At 44.3% G+C, this 21,646-nt stretch overlaps 1 protein-coding gene across 4 annotated transcripts in view; it reads left to right on the top strand.

The window, feature by feature from the left end:
- LOC138350464 (uncharacterized) overlaps positions 1-21,646 on the top strand; it is a 61,169-nt gene that overhangs the window by 36,818 nt on the left and 2,705 nt on the right. The window contains exons 2-5 of one of the 4 annotated variants that reach the window (XR_011222113.1): positions 5,153-5,290; positions 11,259-11,447; positions 14,505-14,667; positions 15,916-16,014. Coding sequence is in view for 1 of the 4 variants with exons in the window: in XM_069301383.1 (XP_069157484.1) it covers positions 5,275-5,290; positions 14,505-14,667; positions 15,916-16,014 (278 nt within the window). In the remaining 3 variants the exon portion in view is untranslated. The remainder of the gene's footprint in view (positions 1-5,152; positions 5,291-11,258; positions 11,448-14,504; positions 14,668-15,915; positions 16,015-21,646) is intronic. The other 3 variants (XR_011222114.1, XM_069301383.1, XR_011222115.1) reach the window with 3 other exon arrangements.

Here is a 21,646-nt window from a genome sequence, read left to right as displayed (position 1 = left end):
TAACCGTGTACGTTTTACACAGATGAGCTGTTTATCTTCGGTATTTTCAGAATCCTTGTGTGTGTGTGTGTGTGTGTGTGTGTGTGTGTGTGTGTGTGTGTGTGTGTGTGTGTGTGTGTGTGTGTGTGTGTGTGTGTGGAAGCGAACGTTTTGTTTACAGCTTCCGTCATTACTTAGCTGCATCGCTTCCAAGCGGACTCAAGACGGGAAGGCGCACTTGCGCGCGCTCCCGAGTGAACACTTCCCGGCTACACACAAGGTTTCCAGTTCCTTTCTCCGAGACGAGATCACCGACACGAGCCGACTCATTAACCCATTGTCATACCTTGGCTACAGATAGCCACGGTGTGCCATTTCATAATTGCAAAGTATGTACGTATATTATGAGACGGTGAGCGACTGGAGTCGACTAGTTTTATGTGCACAGGCAAGGACTGAGCCACTCGGGTTCCCTATAGTGTGGGCCGTTCCTGGTTCCCTATAGTGTGGGCCGTTCCTGGTTCCCTATAGTGTGGGCCGTTCCTGGTTCCCTATAGTGGGCCGTTCCTGGTTCCCTATAGTGTGGCCGTTCCTGGTTCCCTATAGTGTGGGCCGTTCCTGGTTCCCTATAGTGTGGGCCGTTCCTGGTTCCCTATAGTGGGCCGTTCCTGGTTCCCTATAGTGGGCCGTTCCTGGTTCCCTATAGTGGGCCGTTCCTGGTTCCCTATAGTGGGCCGTTCCTGGTTCCCTATAGTGGGCCGTTCCTGGTTCCCTATAGTGGGCCGTTCCTGGTTCCCTATAGTGGGCCGTTCCTGGTTCCCTATAGTGGGCCGTTCCTGGTTCCCTATAGTGGGCCGTTCCTGGTTCCCTATAGTGGGCCGTTCCTGGTTCCCTATAGTGGGCCGTTCCTGGTTCCCTATAGTGGGCCGTTCCTGGTTCCCTATAGTGGGCCGTTCCTGGTTCCTATAGCGTGGCAAACGGACATCACATGCCTCTCCCCTATCAACTGTTGGGGTGTAAAATAGAATCTTGATTCTATTTTACTGATGAAATAGCAAGTTCAGTCCGAGTATTTTGGTTATTTGAGTCGAGTGAGGAAGGCAGTCATGTGAGGTAGGCAGTGAAGGATGGCAGCGGTAGGCAGCAGAAGAGGAGGAGGGGTCTGGGGGAGGGGGGGGTTAAGATGTGAGGGGGGGGCAGGCGACGGTAGACGTCGCTGGAGGGGGGAAACGTCTTGGTCTCCCGGAACCTGAGCTTTCTCTCCTGTCTTACCTCGTCCCTTTCTCCCTCACCTTTCCCACCCCCATCCCACTGCCTGCCTCACTTCCTTGCCTATTATTTTCCCCTTCCTCCCCTCCCATCTCCCCCCTCCCCCCTCTGTCCTGGCCATCTTCAGTGCTCCCTTCCATTTCCCTCCCTGGGTCTCCCCGCCTCGACCTTTCCGGCCTAGGAGCTACTAAACGTCTTCTCTTTCTGACGATGCTGGGATTCTGTTGTTTCCGTTGCTGCCCGTTGATGGGTTTTTCTTCTGTTATTGCTGCCGTTGAATGATGGAGTGGAATCTGTAGTGTTGACCAGCAGCGTACAGAAGTAGGCAGACCTACTTACACTAGATGGTGACGTGCTCATTTGCCGTCATGGGTCGAGTAAACACAGACACATCTTTCATCAGGAAAGATGTTCGAATGTTTATTCCGAGCCCCTTCATGACTGTAGTATTTGTTGTAGTAAGCGTTGGTGATCTTCAGCCATATAGTTCGTGGTGTCGGGGACAGGAAGCCTGTAATTTTTGGCTAATCGTGGTCCTTATAAGCCAGCTACTGCCCTTATCCCAGGATGCAACCCACAACAATTCTCTAATTCCCTGATACCTATTTTACTGCTAGGTGAACAGAGGCACATGTGAAAGGAAACGTGCCCAACCGCTTATGAGGTCGATCTCGAACCCATTGTTGATGTGATGACTTATATTGAATTTTGTAACTAGCTCATCAAGATTGTAACTTGCTTAGCTAAATGAATTGTGGGGTTCAGTCCATGAGCCCATTATGTGCCTCTGTAACCCTTTCCACAAGATGGGTATGGGGTGCATAATAAATGAACTAAACTAAAAAAAAAATAGCCGGGAATTTAACCCGGGTCCTCGATTGTGAGACGAGGACGTAGACCACTATAATGTACTTGTAACGATAATATACATCCAGATGTAACGATACTGGCGGCTGTGTCGATATAACACGGTTTCCCCTAATGTTAATAGGAGTAATGGTAACTCCATTTTCTGTTATGGATAATTACTATCTCCTCTCCAGTTTAACAACCTCTCCTCTTGCATTCCACACCGTATTGTGGCATTCAAAACCCCCAACGTCAAAGTAAAATGTACAACAACTTCTAGCGACTATCGTACGTGGACCCCTCGGTTTGGTTTGGGCAAATTAGTACACCATTTAGTGACGTTGTGACCACTGGAGAGGACGGGCTGCTCTGAGAGTGCGGTGACATTCCACTCTTCATATAACTATTCCTGTCGAACCAGAACTTAATTTCATTCCACTTTCACACACTGAACTTTCCGATCATTTAAGTCTTGTATTTTAGAATCTGTTTTCTCTAAACCTGATCAAAGTCTGGCCAGATCTTACTTTTGTGGAAGTCATTCACCTCTCAGTATATATATCATGGATGCGGTCGCTTAATTATTTAGTTTAGTTACCCAAAAAGTGTTTAATAATACAGCTACAATAATATAAATATTAATGAAATCAGCAGTAATATACAATATAAATAGTTATTACAGAACAATAACAATATTTTTTATAATTACAGTTTCATGGTTTCTTCTGGATTTAAGGTCTGTCAGCCTACGAGATTATATATATATATAATATTTTGAGAGGTTGGTAGGCAGCTTGGTTCCGTAAGCTTCCATTAGTGTTATCGAGGCCCATGGTGATCTTTCTCACGATAAAGCCAGAGAAAGCTCTGTTACATATCCAGGATGGGGCGGGAGAAAGCCTACGCACTTATCAGCACTAAGACTTTCGCAATGAAAGCGTGTGCTTGTGGGGGCTAGTGGCAGCCAAGCAGTGAGCCAGCACGCAAGAACAGAGAAAAAATATAAATTATCGTTCAGCAAGCAACTTTTGTAGAAAGTTGGTGTCGATTTTCAGAGTGAAATTGTGTAGGTATTAATTTGCTAATTGTCCTCAGCCCACTAAATTGGAGAGGCGGAGCTACAGCGGGTGTATATGTATTGAACTCTCTCTCAGAATAGTGTAAATCCATATGGGGACTTTTATAAATCCTCCCCCCCCCCCCATCAATAGACGTCAAATTAATTGCCGAAATATTTCGGTGTAATTAATCTATCACTTTTAAAAAAATTTATCACCTACGTTAGGCTCTATGATTTGATTATTTTATTTTTGAAATCAGCATTAACTTTTGTTAGTATAATCATTTCCTTCCCTGCGAACTGCTCCTTTTCACCATTTCGATATTTACCCACAGTTGGACACATCTGTAAATTGTTCTCTTAGTAAATAACGATATAACACACTTAGATAACTGATAATGACAAAGAAATGAGACTTCTCATTTTCAACGGTCCAGTCTTCTTTCCCAATTTTGGGTTTGATATATCTGAAAGATCCCTTTAGACTTTGTCGTTGTCCTAATAGTGTTGTAATTTTGATTTCTTTGTTTCTACTTTAACATCTTGCTAGTTTGATAAATTGATGTTTTTAGGAAAACTTACATGAACTTAACCCTTTACATACAACTTTATTTTTCCCTATGAAGTTCTTTAGTTTCATAAGTAGCCATGTTGTTATTAGGTTAGTTGATATCACAGGAATATGGTATTCCATGCCATTATTAAATGTGTTGTACCACCCATCATTATTATACCGTGTGTGTGTTTACCTTGTTGGGTCACCTGATATTAGTATCATGTCGGCTCCCTCTGACAGGCCTCTACATATAAGGTGAACCATCTACATCATCAGTGATTGATGTCTCGGGACGCTATACAAGTGTTCACAGAAGGTGGAAAACCAAAGATTGAAAGCTTTAAGTAAAAGTTAGAGCCATACCCTATCAAAAGATCTGGGCACATATTAGGCTATGGCAAAACTGAATTTCTACCGGTGTCACGATGGCGCGCACACAGGTAAAACGGCCTTACGAAAATCCTATTGGTGATCAGAGTGAAGACTAGACTCTAGAACTCTGATTCAAAGCCTTTAAACTTTTTAATGAAATCCCCTTAAAGCTATATAGCCCTCATCTTCTATATCAGAGAAGTTGGAAAAGATATCTTACCTCGGGAAACGTAACCGGTTATCTGGCAAGCCTCGACAGGTTACTGGAGAGGTGAGTAACCGGCCGGATTCGATTGTTGTTACCTGGCAAGGCTCGACAGGTAACTATGAGGGCAGGTGAGCGGTTGCATGGCCTGGCTAGTGGGTGGGTGGGTGGATAAGGGGTAGGCGGGTGGACCCAGGCTGGCAGTGTGGGAGGCAGACGTACTTGCAAGGCCGCTCGCGACGGAGCCGGAACCCGCCATCTGGTTGGGTCAGGCGCGCGCCGGAACTTTCTTTTCGCGCGCGCCAGACAGACGTTTTCCCGCCATTTTCCGTGTTCTCCCCCCGTACTTTCTCCAGGATTCGCTCAAGCTTCTCGTTTTTATTATTATTATTTTTGGCTTTCATGCACGGGTAACCGAAGCTGTGAGAGTCGCTGTGTACACCGCCAGGTATGTGTGTGTGTGTACTTGGCCTATCATCACTGAGTACGGGGACGTGAGGTCTACCTCTTTATGCTCCGCCTACTTGCAGTATGCCTCTTGTGTTTGCTTGGACTTAGCTAGACTTCTGACGTGGCTCCTCTGTTAATTTGTACTTACACTTGAGGCTGTGTACATTATATGGGGGTGTAGCTTCACTATAGTTTGTCATGCTTTACACCCACTGTCCTAGTTGGTAAGATTTGTTCTTCGGGTCGTTCATGTGTTTATAGCATCCCTCGTGTCCCACCCCCCTCGTCCTAATTACCCTCGTTGTTTCCTTTTCAAACAACCTGTTTAGATTTACCTGTGTGTGTGCGTGTGTGTTAGGCCGGATCAGGCTGGAGACCGGCTCGTAAGTTCGTAACTCTCACTTTCTACCAGGATGTTGGGTGATAATGTATGGAAGGCAGACCAAGTGACCAGACACACGGACGCAGGTGATCCCAGGGACGGACGATACAATAAGAAGTTAATGTGCTCTAGGTGAACTGCAATGCTCCAGAATGATCTCAAATAAAGGTGGGATGCTGTTTGTCGTGGCAAAAGGCAAATGGCCTAGCACACGATCATAGTTTCGTGTACATTTGTGATTATTATCCAAGGTGGTGTTGAGGAGGGGGAAGGAGAAAGCTGCAGCAGCTCCTCCTTCCATTACCTCCCGTATTCCCTCTCCCATCTTCCCGCCCTCCCAATAGGTCCGGGTTCGTCGAACTAGGGAGACAGTCGGTGGCTGGCCTGGCCTCCGCAGCTAGACTTTCTACACTCCTCTACTCTGGGGTGTGCCTTCCCTCCTCCTCCTCTCGTGTCTCTCATGACACCATTATGACTCCCACCCTTCCCTTCCAAAGAAGTGTCTTTCACAGTGTGAATTACTTGTAATACCCTTGTTAAACAAAAAATTGTAGTTCATACATGAATGTAGCAGCCAGTCCATTGGTCTGTGAATAGCTGCAGCTTATCTAGGTCTCTGAAGTACAGCAGAATATATTTAATTTACTGAACACTTAATGTTTGTTCCCTGCTAATTGCTGTTTTGCTGATATTGAGAGGACGTAATATCATCAATAGGATATTCAAGGTTGGCCACTAAGATGTGACGTTTTGAAAATTAGTCATTCAGAGCCCAATGACACATGAAGAGGCACAGTTGTCCACGTCCTCGGCCAGCAGTTGAAGACCCGGTGGTAATAATACCTGGTCAGGACAGAAACAGTAGGCCTGTTTCGAGTGTCGAGTGTCTGCGCGCCTGGTGGATAGCGCGCAGGACTCCTAATTCTGTGGCGCGGGTTCGATTCCCGCACGAGGCAGAAACAAATGGGCAAAGTTTCTTTCACCCTGAATGCCCCTGTTACCTAGCAGTAAATAGGTACCTGGGAGTTAGTCTGCTGTCACGGGCTGCTTCCTGGGGGTGGAGGCCTGGTCGAGGACCGGGCCGCGGGGACACTAAAAGCCCCGAAATCATCTCAAGATAACCTCAAGATAGACGTTACCTTTCACATGTCAGTTCACCTAGCAGTAAAATGTTACCCGGGAGGTAGGGAACTGTTGTGGGTTGCATCCAGAGTTTAGCGAGTGTATATACTATGGTTACAATGCATTGTGGGTGGTTGAAAGGAAAAGTGGTGTAGACGGAAGATACTGGACCAGGATGAAACTCCTGGTCCACTACGAGTTTCTCTGACTTTCATATATTTCCATTTAAGCTGTGACAAGTGGCTCCCGACTGAGAGCAAGCGGACACACACACGCCTCACCTTCCCTTCGACTTCTTATGAACCCCCCCCCCCCATGAGCGATTAACAGTTCCAGTAAAACGATGCGAGGAGCTTCCCTCAGCCTGGCACCCTTAGCACATCCGGGATTACCCCCGGAGAGAGTCATCTGGTACCTGGGGGTGCCATGGTGGCCGTGGCAAGGTCGCTTACCGGGCACTGCCAGCACCTTGTCTCGAGTGTCTGCAGGAAACACAATGTTGGGAAGGACGCGGCCCTGGCTCTCGAGAAGCTGCCTATTGATCCAACCAGTAACTAGAAGGCTACTTGCATCTATTAAACATTTTCCGACAATAACGGTCGTGCTCATCCGATGTTTAGGATCCCAAATGTTCCCACGAGTTGTGTGCCTCGTTGTGTCGTGCGCCATGTGGTACTTCTCATCCTGCCAATTAACATTGGCGTTCGACAGGATAGTTACAAAGTTCACTCCTCATTTCTCATTTGCATCAACGATCTTCCAAAGCTCCTTTGCTGCCTCAGTGTCATGGCGCCGTCACCGCAGTCAAAAACGCCCCCTCCCCTACCTGACACTTTCTAGGCTGACTCGAACGTTCATTCTGCTGCCTTATTCTTGCCCCAAACGCTATGCATACTAGTGGCTTTAGGTATTGTATGTACCAGCTCTATCTATAAAGCCAACATTATGTTTGTAACTAATCCTCTATGTATGTACTTTTACCTGAATAAACATTTGATTTGATTTGATTATTTTGTTTTTCTGTGAGGTGGGAGGAAGGGGAGTGGATATTGAAGACCCGTACAGGTAATGCTGGTATCACGTTATGTGAAAATTTCAAATGAGGGGGACATTTCGTCCAAATCTGAGAGAGAATTTCTTTGATTGGAAGATATGTAAGACAGGATGATGCCATGCCCTAAATCACACAGATGGAGGATCCGTTCCCTGATCCTGGTGTTGATAGATGAGTCCCCGTCGCTTGTTGCTGAGGTAACCCGTCCTCTGACAAGTTCATTACATCCAGCGGTCGACCCCACGGACGCATTCATCAATTATAACATGCTGTTCATCCAAAATAGGAATTTTCTCAAATATAAATTAATATTCTTGTATATTAGCATACTGTGCATATTTAGGTATAGGTTAAATTAGGTATTTAGGTTCTGTTGGTGATTATTTGTATTTGTAGTACGTGGGTGAAGCATTTATAGCGTTGTGATTCGAACAAAATTCGTCAGTGAAGCATATGTTCGAACGTCAGCAGTTGTGAGTCGTGTGTAAACCGCTTTTCATTCATAAACAGCTGGGGTTTGGCGGGTGGATGGAATCACTTTTGGATCTTAGTTTGGAGGACGGGCTGTATGTGTGGGTACGTGGTTTTCAGCGTTGTGGTTCGAACCTAAGTCGTCGGTGAAGCACTTGTGCAGGAAGTGTTCGGACACCGGGGGGGGGGGGATGAGGGAATGGCAGCTGGGTTAACGAGCATTTGGCCTTTGTTGATGAGGACGGGCAGGGATATGGGTGAAATGGGAGGTCGCTAGTCTTTCCAGGCCCGTTCTCATCAACAAAGGCCAAATCCTTGCCAATGCCGCCGTCAAATCTCGTTTATGAATGAAAAAGCTCTACACACTGCTCACTGACGACGTTCAAACAGTGCTTCACTGAGGCCCTCTGCTTCGAATCGCGTTTGTAAACTCTTCACCTCAAGTACTACAAACACAAATAATCGCTTAAACAGAACCTAAACACCTAACCTGACTTACACCTAATTATACAATGAATTTGATGTTAAAATTGCTGAATGCGTCTGACGGGGACGGCCGGTCCTCTAACGAGCCTGGCCTGAGGACGGGCTGCATGTCCTACCCACCAAGGAAGTGTGGGGCCGTCGCAGGAAGCATGTCCACTGCGTACCTCCATATCCGGATGAAGTAAAAGGGAGAAATATGCACGTCTGCATGCATGTATAACAGTCACAATAACGTGGCTGAAAACTAGACACGCCCCCCTCCCAAATCTGAAAATAAAAATTGACATTTTGCTCCATCCTTGGCCAGTATTAAGTCGTTTTACATGATTTCCAGATTTATGCGTTGGATGGCTAATACACAAATTCTCTTTCCTACGTGGAAAGGAAAACAGTATTTACCATCTGTCCGAGAGCGGTGTACGAAAGCCCCCTCGTATTGTCCAGGTAACACACACGAGGGGGGAGTGGAGGCGGCCTCCACCTCCACACATAAGGGGGAGTGGAGGGGCCTTGGTTCACCAAGTAACAAGTTTAATTACCAAAAGAAGCCAAAGCCAGGAAGATTATTTAGCACCATGTGTGTCGCAGGATATTCAAAACACCCTAGATATAATTGTCACTACGAGTACTAAAGAACACAAGGCGAGCGATGTCAAAGGCATCGAATTCACTGAGGGACAAGCGACTCAGAGGTACAGTAAGAAAGCAAGACAATCATCCAGCAAAATTTGACTGGTACATCTGTTAGAGATGAGAAACTGCCAGTATTAGACCTCCATCACCACAGGATGGGAAGGGATAAGATAATAAAATTCTCAGTGCCATGAAGGCACCGAGAATCTATCACAATAACAAAGGAACGTTGTCACATTAATTGAAGAGCTGACGTTGAGTGAACACAATTGCATAAAGCTCTGCCGTGAAAGTACTGTCTTCGGGGGAAGGAGGTTCATAGAGGTTTGATCAGGTAGACAAATAGTAGTCACCACCATCGGCAGACTTCGACTAATCTGTGAACAGATCAGTAGTGCCTGAACTACGGATCCTTTCGTTCAACTCCTACCCTCAGCTTGTATGTTGACACCGGCGTCCTGTCTCTCCAGGACCGCCGTGATCGCTACTGTCTTCGCTACCTTGCGCGGTCCTTACTCTCACTCTCGCCTATGTCGTGCTTCGACTTTTGCCCCTCCCTCTAGTCCCTGTTCTCCTTCACCAACTCTGTCTTTCTGTACGGTTGACTCGCCTACAGAATTCTCTTTCCGTTAGTGTTACCAATATTTCTCCTCGTGTTCCGTCCTTGCCCCCGTGGAGAGTCCCCCTTCCTAAATGTTGTAAAGCCTTGACCCAAGTGACTAATACTGTTACAGCTAAAGCTTTAAAGTGGGGGGAGGGGGGGTTTTGAAACCCCCCCTCATAGGATGGGAATACGAATCATTACACCCACAAGACGAGTATTGGGTTCAATACTACCAGCACATGTACTCTGTACCACCACATGTGCTCTGCATCACCACATGTACTCTGCATCACCACATGTACTCTGCATCACCACATGTACTCTGTACCTGCACATGTACTCTGTACCTGCACATGTGCTCTGCATCACCACATGTACTCTGCATCACCACATGTACTCTGCATCACCACATGTACTCTGTACCTGCACATGTACTCTGTACCACCTGCACATGTACTCTGTACCTGCACATGTACTCTGTACCTGCACATGTGCTCTGCATCACCACATGTATTCTGTACCACCACATGTACTCTGTGGTGGTACCCAGAGTGCAGAGTTAATTAAAAACAGTTTATAATTAACTCTCATGTACTCATCCCAACTCAAATATTCCGAGAAAATCAAGAAAATCTAGTTGAGGCAAAGTTAAATAATGAATAATAATTATTATTACTATTAAAATTATTAAGATTTATAGTTCACCTTCGGTATATATAACTACCGCCTATGGCTCCTTATTTTATCTTATATTGGTGACGATATTAAGGCTTTATAAAGATTGTAATGAAGTCAGTGATGATGATAGCTGTTGACGGATGAATGCTCTTTACTAAAATAGTGTACTATTAAACTATTACTATTTACTCTGAAAATGGTTAAAAAAATTACAAGTCTCCATTCAGTGTCAATGTTTCAACCCATGATTTAAACCACCATTCTACAGTGCATCCTGTTAAAGGTTAGCACTTGGGAGGAATTTCGGTGCTTCTCGGTAAATTATAATAAGTAATTATTAAAGAAGGCACCAAGCCGGGAAGGCTATGTAGCACTAAAATATAATAAGCACTCATTATTACATAGAGTAATGGTTCGTCCGCTAAACAACATTATGTACAATTGGGTAAGCTTTGAAAATGAGGATTCTTGGTGATATTTAACGCCCTCTGATGATGCTACATAGCCCTCCCGGTTTGGTGCCTTCTTTTGATAATTACCTTACCTTACCTTTGAAAATGAGGACGAGTTGTAGGAACGTCAACAGAAAACGATGTGACGTTGGAATATATGTCTCAGACCCTGTTGGAATATAACCAGTCTGTCAATCGGGTCAACCCAAGTGTTGCGTTTCCATGGGTTTCCAAAAAGGGTCGCCCATGTTGGAATCGGTGAACGCCCTAGTAATATTGTTGAAAACATCTTAATAATTTATTAAACCAAAGGTCTTTTTATGTCAGAAGAACGGCAGAAACTAGATCTATATATGAAAACTCTTTCAGGACAAAATTTAAAGTAAAACTAGATTATGTAAAACTAGATTAAAGTAAATTTATATTTCTATCTTTCTTGAGACGTATAAAAATCTTACGTTTATTAACGATTCTGCGTGAAATAAGCATTGTTCTGAGATGAATATTGCGGATTTCCGGCTCTACGACCGATGAAAAATGCAACTTTTATACAACTACAAATATCTTTAGTTTTACTTTAAATTTTGTCCTGAAATTGTGGTTTTAATATTGAACAATTATACATATACGAAACAGACAAATCTGGTGTCCGAAATAGTAAAAATATTAGTGTGCGATGTGATCAATGTAAGGGGGATATTGGGTGTGCCTCGTATCCCCTACAACAACAAGAAGTTCGAGAGCGATGAGGCCGCCACCTACTAGCTTCAGGATGTCGTCGAATCTAAATCAACAATATACTACCGCCGCTACTTTCTCGGAAACGTAAGTACCTGCCGCTTTACTTCTCTCACCCTGCCTAGCCTGGCCTGGCCTGACCTGGCCTAGCCAGACCTGACCAGATCTGACCTGGCCTAGCCAGACCTGACCAGATCTGACCTGGCCTACCCTTACCTAGTCTAGTCTGACCTGGCCGAGTCTGACCTGACCTGGCCTAGCCTTACCCAACACTAATCACCACACGTGACAGCCCAAACGAATCGCAAATAAGTACACGTAACAAGTCATATGCCCGGACACTCTTTCACCTTGGGGACTGAGTGGTTACCTTGAGGTTACCTTGAGGTGCTTCCGGGGCTTAGCGTCCCCGCGGCCCGGTCGTCGACCAGGCCTCCTGGTTGCCGGACTGATCAACCAGGCTGTTGGACGCGGCTGCTCGCAGTCTGACGTATGTCAGGCTATGGTAACTATTGTATAGAAGAGCCGGCTCCCTGAGAGTGGTAAGAGGGCGTGATAAGAGGCTAACGTGTGGTCTTGAAGGAAGTCGATAAAGCAGACAATTTTCAAAAGGAAGGGCAGCATAACAAGCAGACAGGAATGGACAGACAGTCGGTTATCCCATAATGTGTAATACGCCCCGCACAGCATGGGTGGAGTGGGGGGGGGGGGTTGTAGCAGGGCACAGTATGGTGATGGTGCGGGTGAAGTACACACCCACTGAATTCCTGCCATCAATAATTGTTTTCATAACCATTAGAACAATGGCATCCCTCCAGCCACCAACCTTCCACTGACCCCCTCCTCTGGTCCTCCACCTCAGACAATAACCCCCCACACCCCCTCTCCCTTCAGCATGTCAAAATCAGTACCATAATGTGTTTAAACTATTTAAACTAAGTCATTGTGTATCTCAAGGTATCTTAATTCATTTGAAAGTGTACGTGCATTCGTTCATATACTCGCCTAATTGTGCTTGCTGGGGTTGAGCTCTGGCTCTTTAGTTCCACCTCTCAACCGTCAATCAACATGGTGTACAGGTTTCTGAGCCTATTGGGCTCTATCATATCTACACTTGAACCTGTGTATGGCGTCAGCCTCCACCACATCACTTACTAATGCATTCCATTAGATATAATCATATATGATTACACATAATCATAATCATTCCATACACATAATCATATATGTGTACGTCAACGTATACATACATGCGTATATATACCTCATATTAAAATACTTATAAACGAATGACCATGAACAAATTAATTTATAATTGTAGCATTATATATAATTTTAATAGACTAATTACGTGTTTATACATTTGAATGGTCCAGACAGGTGGCCAGCCTTGGACATATACACTTCTGGTAGGCACAATGACCTCATGTTAGACCCTTGATAGATTATGTGAGAGAGAGAGAGAGCTGGGGCAGGGAGGTGTGTGCCCCAGGGAGATAATCCATGCCCATGCCCCACCTCGAGGTCAGTTCTCGAGTCACACCAAGAATAACAATCGAGCAAGTTGTCCTGACCAGGATGTGGCATATTAGGGAGGGTTGAGGAATAGGAAGCCTGTCTGATAGGGCTCTTGGCAAGCAGCTCTCCCTCAGTCTACCTATCTATATGGAAGAAATGTATCTAGGCCCTCCTCCCCCCTGCCTATTCTCTCTCCCTCACCTTTCTTCCTTCATTTCCTCCCTCCTTCCCTCCCCTCACTGGTGAGAGAGTAGGAGTGTGAGAGTGGTTAGAGAACTCTGTAGTTCTCACTGCTCGTGAAATTGTCTGCGACCCTGGAGGAGTAGAGCGGAGGGGGGGGGGTGAAAGTAGGTGACGATGGAGGAGTAGAAGGGAGCATTATATGCAGTGAACGTAGGTGTCTATGGAAGAGTACATCATAGAGGAGGGTGAAAGGAAGGTGACGATGGAGGAGGAGAAGGGAGGGGGTGTGAAGGTAGGTGATGATGGAGGAGTAGAGGGGAGGAGGGGGCAAAGGTAGGTGTCTATGGAAGAGTACATCATAGAGGGGGGTGAAGGTAGGTGGCGATGGAGTAGAGCAAAAGGGGTGGGGGTTGAAAGTAATCCTGAGTTTAATTTTTTAGTTATATATAGTGACACCTCAGCTTACGAATGAATATTTATGAACTTTTCGGGTTACGAGCCTAATTTCTTCGAAAAATTTGAATCGGGTTACAAACTTTGCCTCGGGAAAGGAGTTTGTTGATATACGTATGGGCTGACCTAGTGCGTGGTGGCATGGTGATCGCGCCTCAGTTTACCAGTGTCTTCTGCCTAGTAAGTATTGCGCCTGAATTCTTTGTAAAGCATTACATTTGTTTTGGGATTTTTGGCTATTTGAACATAAAATTTGTTATTATATATCTTGCCATGAGTCCCAAGAAAGCCAGTGGTAAGGTTCAAGCCAAGAAAACACATGTGAGAATGACCATAGAGGAAAAACAAGAGAGCATTCATAAACATCAAAATGGTGCACAGGTTGTTGAACTAGCTAGGCAGTACAACAAATCTATGTCAACAATATGCACTATACTTGCTAAGAAAAAGGACATTATGAGCATTAAAGTGGCAAAAGGCATATCAACAATCCCGAAACAAAGAACACAAACACTTGAGGATGTTAAAAAGTTTTTATTAATTTAGATACACAACAAGGAGTTAGCAGGTGATAGCATTTCAGAAGGCCATCATTTGTGAGAAACCAAGGCATTTGCATGAAGACCTTTTAAAGAAAACCCCTGGAACGAGGGGGGGGGGAAAAGATGAATCAAGTTTGAAAATGTGAAAAGTTTGTGTGACAATAGAGCCTCGTGGAAAACTTTTGCTGTGGTCATTACCTGGTGGAATGCACCCAGGATGGAGTATTAGGGCTATACATCTTTTAAATCATAAAAGTAATAAACATTTCCCATCAACCTTACAAACAATATTAACCTATTTTCATGTATTTCCCCCATGTGCATTTTAACAAAGTTGCTAAATTGCCTTTATCATTCTGTAAAATTTCAATTACAGTACTGTATGTATAATTTTGTTAGTATAAATGGACTGAATATTCTGAAATTGCTATTAATTTTACAATTTCAGATTCAAAGGTGGTCTGGACACCCAATTTGGTCAGACAGGTGAAGAGAGCATTTAGGATAGTTCGAAGAGATGAAGATGGTCGCAATTGTGTTCGAAGAGGCAAACGCCCCCCTTTGCTCCTGACATTATGTTCAACCATTGACCTCTGCACACCTAACACAAGGTAGGTTGAAAACTCCTCTTTCATGTCATTGGTACATTAGCCAGAAACTCAGGGCTCATGTAGGAATATCCCTAAAAAAAAAAAAAAGTGGCCCCAACAATGCATCCTCCAAGTCTGGAGGATGAGCAGGAGCATTGTCGAGAAGCAGGACCTTGAGTGTCAAACTTTTCTCTTGCAGATATTTTTGATGGCAGGGCAAACCACTCTACATCACAGTTTTTCTGCACGTTATATATTTTTTAAAACTCTTGGATTTTCGGAATGATACACGAGCAAGGGTTTAATTTTCAAATCGCCACACAGCACAAGAGTTAGCCTATCCTGACACAAATTAGCCCAAGTTAGCTTGTGTCCAGGCAGTGACGTCTCCTCTTGGGTAATGTATGTCCTCTTCGGCAATTTTTTCCAGAATAGCCATGTCTCCTCACAATTAAACACTTGTTGTGGAATATATCCATCAATACAGTATCTACAAAATCTTTAAAATCACGAACAAATCTTTCAGCCCCTACTTTGTCTGAGCTGGCACCCTCACCATGCCTCACAACACTATGAATACCACGTCTTTTTTCAAAATTTCTCAAACCATCCCCTACTCACCTTAAACTCTTTCGTATCTGCAAAACTCTTTCTAGGGGTTTTCTTTATAAGATCTTGCATGAAGATTTCATTGTTGACCAAACCACACACTGGAAATTGAATAGACGACGACATTTCGATCCGTCCTGGACCATTATAAAGGTCGATTGTGATGAGATGAGGGAAGCAAGAGCATTAAGTAGGCAAGAGAGAGAGGTGAGGAGATGGCAAGTATGTACGTATGTACATGAATAAAACATGTACATACATATACATAACGTGTGTAAATAGTGTAATAAACACAATAACAGTATTTTGGGAGGAGGAATGTTGCGAGTAATGTGTTGGAGGAGGGAGGGAGGACTGGCAGGGTGTGGCAGCTCACTCATGTTTTTTTGGGCTCACCATACCAACATAGTGGATCGTTATGGTGAATACATACGTAGATGGGTATATACAACGTGTGTATATAGTGTAATAACAGCAAAAACACTGTTTGATTGTAGAATATGTCGCATATATGAGGCCCATAATTTGAGCATAGCGATGTTCTATACTTTGAATTATATAAATTCCACAAATTACACACTTTTAAATAATATTACAGCAAAAAAAAAGGAAGAAATGAATGAGAAACTTCAAAATAATTGCGCAACATTTTATTCGCAGCAAATGCCGTCGCACGGGGTGGCGGGGCCGACAGACCCCCATCGCTCCAACGCTCAGCACCCATAATTTGCTCAACTTCCCAGCTCCATCGCAGCTAAAGTAAGTCACATACAATATTTTTTGTTTAGTTTCCCCGTGATCAGACTCTGCATTTTAACAATATAAGAAGAGAAAAAACTTTTTTGGAAAGAATTTATTTCTTGTGCACCAGGGTGTTATTTGGAGACAGAGCAGTTCAGTGGTTAACTACTAAATTTTTTTTCTCCCACACACGCACCCCCCCTAAGAAGCAGCCTGTAACAGCTAACTCCCAGATACCTATTTACTGTTAGGTAACAGGGGTCATCCCCTTTTGTACAAAGAATCTGCTAAAGCTTTTAGGGCTAATCTTTGACACTCGTTTGTCTTTGTCGCCCCATATTTTTTACGTCCGAGTTGAATGCTCTAAGGCCCTTACCTAACTTTAGGTCATGTCCCATACTTCTTGGGGAGCTAATCGACACTGCTCCTCTCTTTACATTCCTCTCTCGTTCTGTCTAAACTCGATTATGGCCCTGTTTACTCGTCTGCTTCTCCTTCTACCCTTCACCATCTGGACTCACTGCATCATACTGGGTTACGGCTCAGCTCTGGTACCTTTCCTTCGACACCTACCCTAAGCCTGTATGTTGAAACTGGCGTCCTGTTTCTACAGGATCGCCATGATCGCTACTGTCTTCTCCACCTTGCACGGTCCTTACAGCACCCTCACTCTTGCTTATGTCATGCCTTGACCTTTACCCATCCTATGGTTCCTGTTCCCCTTCACCACCTATCTCTTTCTGTACGGTTGTCTCTCTTACAAAATGCTCTTTCAGTTTGTGTTACCAATATTTCCCCTCGTGTCATTCCGTCTTTGCCCCTATGGAGGGGTCCCCGTTCCTAAATTCTGTAAGCCTTGACCCACATGACTAAAAATTTTACCCCTCCTACAGTTCTAAATCACCTTTCCTTGAACACTTTTCTTCACACTTCCACTCTATTTCAGTCTTCACCAATGGGTCTTAAGTCTGCAGACGGTGTAGGCTACTCTGTTGTTTTTCCTGACTGCACCTTTGTGTCTCCTGCCTCCGGAGACTAGCATCTTCATGGCAGAACTTTATGCTATTCTCTATGCTCTTCATCAACTCTTTTCTCGCTGTCAATCCTCCTCTGTGTTTGTAGTTGACACTTGCAGTGCCCTCATGGCTCTAGAATCCTTTAATCCAGTCCATCCTTTGGTAGTTGAAATTCAACATTGGCTGTTTCTTATCTCCAGTAGATTTAAGACAGTGGAATTTCGCTGGATTCCCACCCATATTGGTGTGTTCTTAAATGAGCGTGCGGACACTGCCGCTAAGGAAGCTATCCGCACCTGTCCCATCTCCCGTAAAGGTATTCCTTATTATGACTTTTACCCAGTTATTCATTTCCCCATTCTTGCCCGTTGTCAGGGTTGTTGGTCTTCTGTTACTGGTAACAAACTGCGTGCTCTTAAGAGTAGTATGTTCCCGTGGCCTTCCTCCTACAGGGGTACCTCAGTTTAAGAGTTTAATTGGTTCCTGGAGACGCCTCGTATTCCAAAAACTCGTATTCCGAAGCTAATTTCCCCATAAGAAATAAAGGGAAATGAATTAATCCGTTCCTGACTACCCCAAAAACCCCACATCAAACTAAATTTTTATACCTAATTCATCTAAATATACCTACAAAACTATGTTCAAGTTATTACTTACCTTGCTGTTGAATGCTGTAGGCATATGGAAGATGGTGAGGAGGTGGGAGGAAGAGAGGAGTTACTGTTTGGAAGGGGAGTCCCCTTCCATTATCACTTCAGGCAGTGAAGACCTTTCTGGTGTGCTCTCCCTGGGACGTTTTATCTGAGTGCCACTAGGTCCTGGTTGAGGCTCACTGCTCGATTTCCTCACCACAAATCTGTCCAAACCCTGGCTTTCTCACAATTGATGGCCTCCGAAACACTGTCACCCCTTAACTCCTTGTCGTGTATCCAAATTAATAACAACTTTTCCACTTCTTCAAGTATTTGTGGTCTTTGTTTCGTTATTGTTCTGACTCCTTTTGCCACTTTAGCACTCATAATCTCATTTTTCTTCTTGAAGTATAGTACATATTGTTGATGTGGCTTTGTTGTACTGCCTACAAAGTTCAACAACACGTGTACCGTTCTCATGCTTCTGAATGATCTCTTGTTTCTCCTCTATTGTCATCCTCGCATGAGCTTTCTGGCCTTTATCCCTACCACTGGCTTTCTTGGAACCCATGGCGAGATATATAATAACAAATTGTATAGTCAAATCACCAAAAATCCAACAAAACACTGAAAATCCGCGAGAAGAATTGATGTGGGGTAGTCACTGGGCGCGAGACAATGGTAAACTGAGGGGCGGAGGGGTGGAGGGGCGACGATCGCCGAACCACCATGCGCTGGGTCGGCCTGCACGCGTATCAACAAACTCGTGTCCCGAGGTAACCCTCGCGTTCCGAGACATATTTTTCAAGGAAATCCTGCTCGTATTCCGAAAAACTCGCATACAGGGACACTCGCATTCCGAGGTACCACTGTACCACCGTAACCGGTGGTGGGAAACGGCTCTGGCGAGGTTGTATATTGGTCATACACGTTTAACTCACGGGCACTTAATGGAGCGCTGCCCTGCTTCTTATTGGCCAAACCATTGTCTCTACATGTCCTGACTTCCAGGACTTACGTTGTCTTGCTTCCCAACCATCCCTCACTGTCAATTGTCCCTCGATAAAATTCGTGGTAAATTCAATACCTTTGATATTGTTCGCCGTATGCGTTTTTGTTCTTGTATTGGCGACGTTAGTGATATTTAGCGTACTATGATTATCCCACACATTTGATGGTTTGATAATTACTGTACTGTACAGTACTTTGGTTTGGAATGTATCAAATAAAGTTGTTTCATGTATTCAAATGTGTGAGAAAATCCACTGGGGCTGTGAGATGAAGCGAACCTGTAACACCAGTTGCATACTCTGCCACCACTGATGGTAAAAGTCTTACAACTGGATATCTTGTGTGACGGGTTATGGTATCACAGCTATACTGAATCAAGATGGTATGGCTCTCCCTCACATAAATGAAAGAAATGCTGCTATTGGCCTTGGAGTGTGTAAGTTGCAGGTGGAAACAAATGAAAATTATCAAATAAATAATTAAACAATTTACTGAAATAGTAATGAACAAAAATAACACATGACAATACTTGACTATCATGTAATGCAAAGGTGAACAAGTTAGTATGGCCTTAAATGCAAAAAATAAACTATAAGCAATGAATAAAAGTATGAAGATATACTGGTGTTCTGAAGACAGCTACCATACCACCATGGCATCAGTCACACGACATTGGCTGGAAGCGGACGACGGGTTAGAGACACGAAGGTGATCCTAGAGCACTAAGGGAGAGATTGCCTCTCCAGGGAGGCAGCGCTCTTTATATAGTCTGGCGGTGATGACTCATCCAGTGTCAACACGAGGTGGACATCTGGTCAACTAGCAAACTGCTCGTTGTGGCTGGCGGTGCCTTTGTGTTGAGCTGTACCACTGTCAGTTGAAGGCGGCTAACTGCTTGTTTGTGGGGACAAACTGCCAGTTAGCAGTGGCGCCCGGCTTGCCTCTGAGTCGTACCAGGCCGTGCCAGGCCCTGGGGGGTATGGAGAGGTGGCAGGACTGATGACTCTTCTGGGCTGGTGTAGATGTATACTTCCAGTGCAGAGGCATTGAAGGTGAAGGGAAAAGGCAGTTCCACTGCTATGCAGGGGATTCACGTGACACTTGTGAAGCCACAGAAAGTCTGGAGGCCCTACTGAAGCCAGTTCAAGTATTAAATAAAACCCCTGAAGTACGCCAGTGAAGGGTAAAGTGAAGGGTGAAGCAAGACCGTATGCCCCAACTTCAGGCACACACAGAAAATCACGTTTTGGTCCCGCCTCTCAACTGTGTATTTGAAGTTGGGGCGTATGGTGTTGAACTGCTTCAGCCTTCACCCGAGTGCTTGTAGGGCTTACGTAAGACGTTGACTCAAGGAGTGGCCTCAAAACTTGCTGTGATTTATGGGGAAATCCGGTTGTAAGACTTTTACAAAGTCAGTAATATACTGTGGTAGAGTATGCAGCTGCCAGTGCCTTGGGCAAGGGTTTACATCGCCTCACAGCTCCAGTGGATTTTCTGCTTGGTGTATATCAGGTTGTGATTTTGTGTGTGTACCGTATTGTTATGATCGCCGTCTGATAAGTCCTTTCTGGCCTCAAGAGTCATTGTTACCCACCTAGAAAGATTGCAGATGGCCAAAGCAGTTATTTAAGTTAAGAAGGGACAAGTCTTAAACAGAATTTTGCATAATATTTGACTGTAAAGGGGTAAATTGAGGTAGATTGAAAAACAAAATGGTGAACCGGGCAGGCGGTACTCACAATTAGGCGAGTACACTCGGGAACTTTTAAAGTGCAACCAAACATGCTTTAGGCTCTCACAACAAGAGGTGAGTGGTGGTGGCTCAGGTGCTCAGCCAATCAGAGCACCTAAGGAGGGAGGGCAGGAGTGAGAGGGGGGTGGTATGTGGAAGTTTGGTGACAGTTGTGTGTAGTTTGTTCATCTTCATTGTAAGTTTCATGGCTTGGTGTGCATTTCCCTAGTAAATTTAATTAGGGAAAAATTCAGGTGATTGATTTTTTAAATCAACTTTTTAAATGTTGAGTTGTTAAAGCCTCAAAGTGCATGGAGTTGGTTTGGGAGTATGGCATCCTCATGCTGTTGCGTGCTCACGTGAGGTAGCAAAGGTGATGTAAAGTTGTGGGGTGTACATGCTTGGGACGTCCTCTCTCAGGATGGCTGGTGTTAGACCTGTGTGTTTGTTGGTTGTTGAAAAGCCGTCATCCTTTGCTGTTGTGGTATTGATTTTACATTGTTCATCTTGTAATTAATACTGTAGTGCGATATCTAGGGCTACCATTTGTAGGTTGAAAATGTCTAATACAAGCAGTTGTCCAATGAGTTTTAATAGGAAATATCATCCACCAAGCACCATTGTACAATTATATTAATTGATAGTATATGGATTGTGCAGAACTGCTTAGAATGATCTTTAACACTTGGCTATATTGGTCATGTCAAATACCTGCACGGTGAATGCTCAAAGACCCTTTCTTTATTCAGTGTTGTCACATACCTCATGGGGGTATGGATAGGCAAACACTCATTCGGTTAAACTTGCCTTGTAGTACTTTCAGAGCTCAGTAATTTGGAATCTGGTTAGCACTTTCCAAATAAATTGACCTTTAAAGTGAATTCCTATTTAGGTTTAAAACATTATACCGAATGAGAAACTCGGATTATATAGCCGAACACCAGAAATGTTGTTATTCAATTTGGTTGCCTAAAGCACATTCAAGGACTACACATTACATGGCATTCCAGGATTCCTCTATACCTTGCCTTATGCTGTAAACATTGCCACAACCCTGTGTTTTATTGATTTAAATGGCCACAGGGAGGCATACAACACTGCAGATTATGATGTCATTATTTATCCACTGTGCTGACAAGTGGGCTGACTGATGTTCGTTGACACCTGTATCGTGCTTCAATTTAATCGCCAGGAGATCACCCTCTCACTAGACTCGTCTGTAGGAAGTACAGTATAGTATCTCAAATTACCTTGGATCA

The sequence above is a fragment of the Procambarus clarkii genome, chromosome 45 (genome assembly GCF_040958095.1).
Source record: "Procambarus clarkii isolate CNS0578487 chromosome 45, FALCON_Pclarkii_2.0, whole genome shotgun sequence".
NCBI classification, from domain to species: domain Eukaryota; kingdom Metazoa; phylum Arthropoda; class Malacostraca; order Decapoda; family Cambaridae; genus Procambarus; species Procambarus clarkii.
This window is presented reverse-complemented; position numbering and strand designations above follow the sequence as displayed.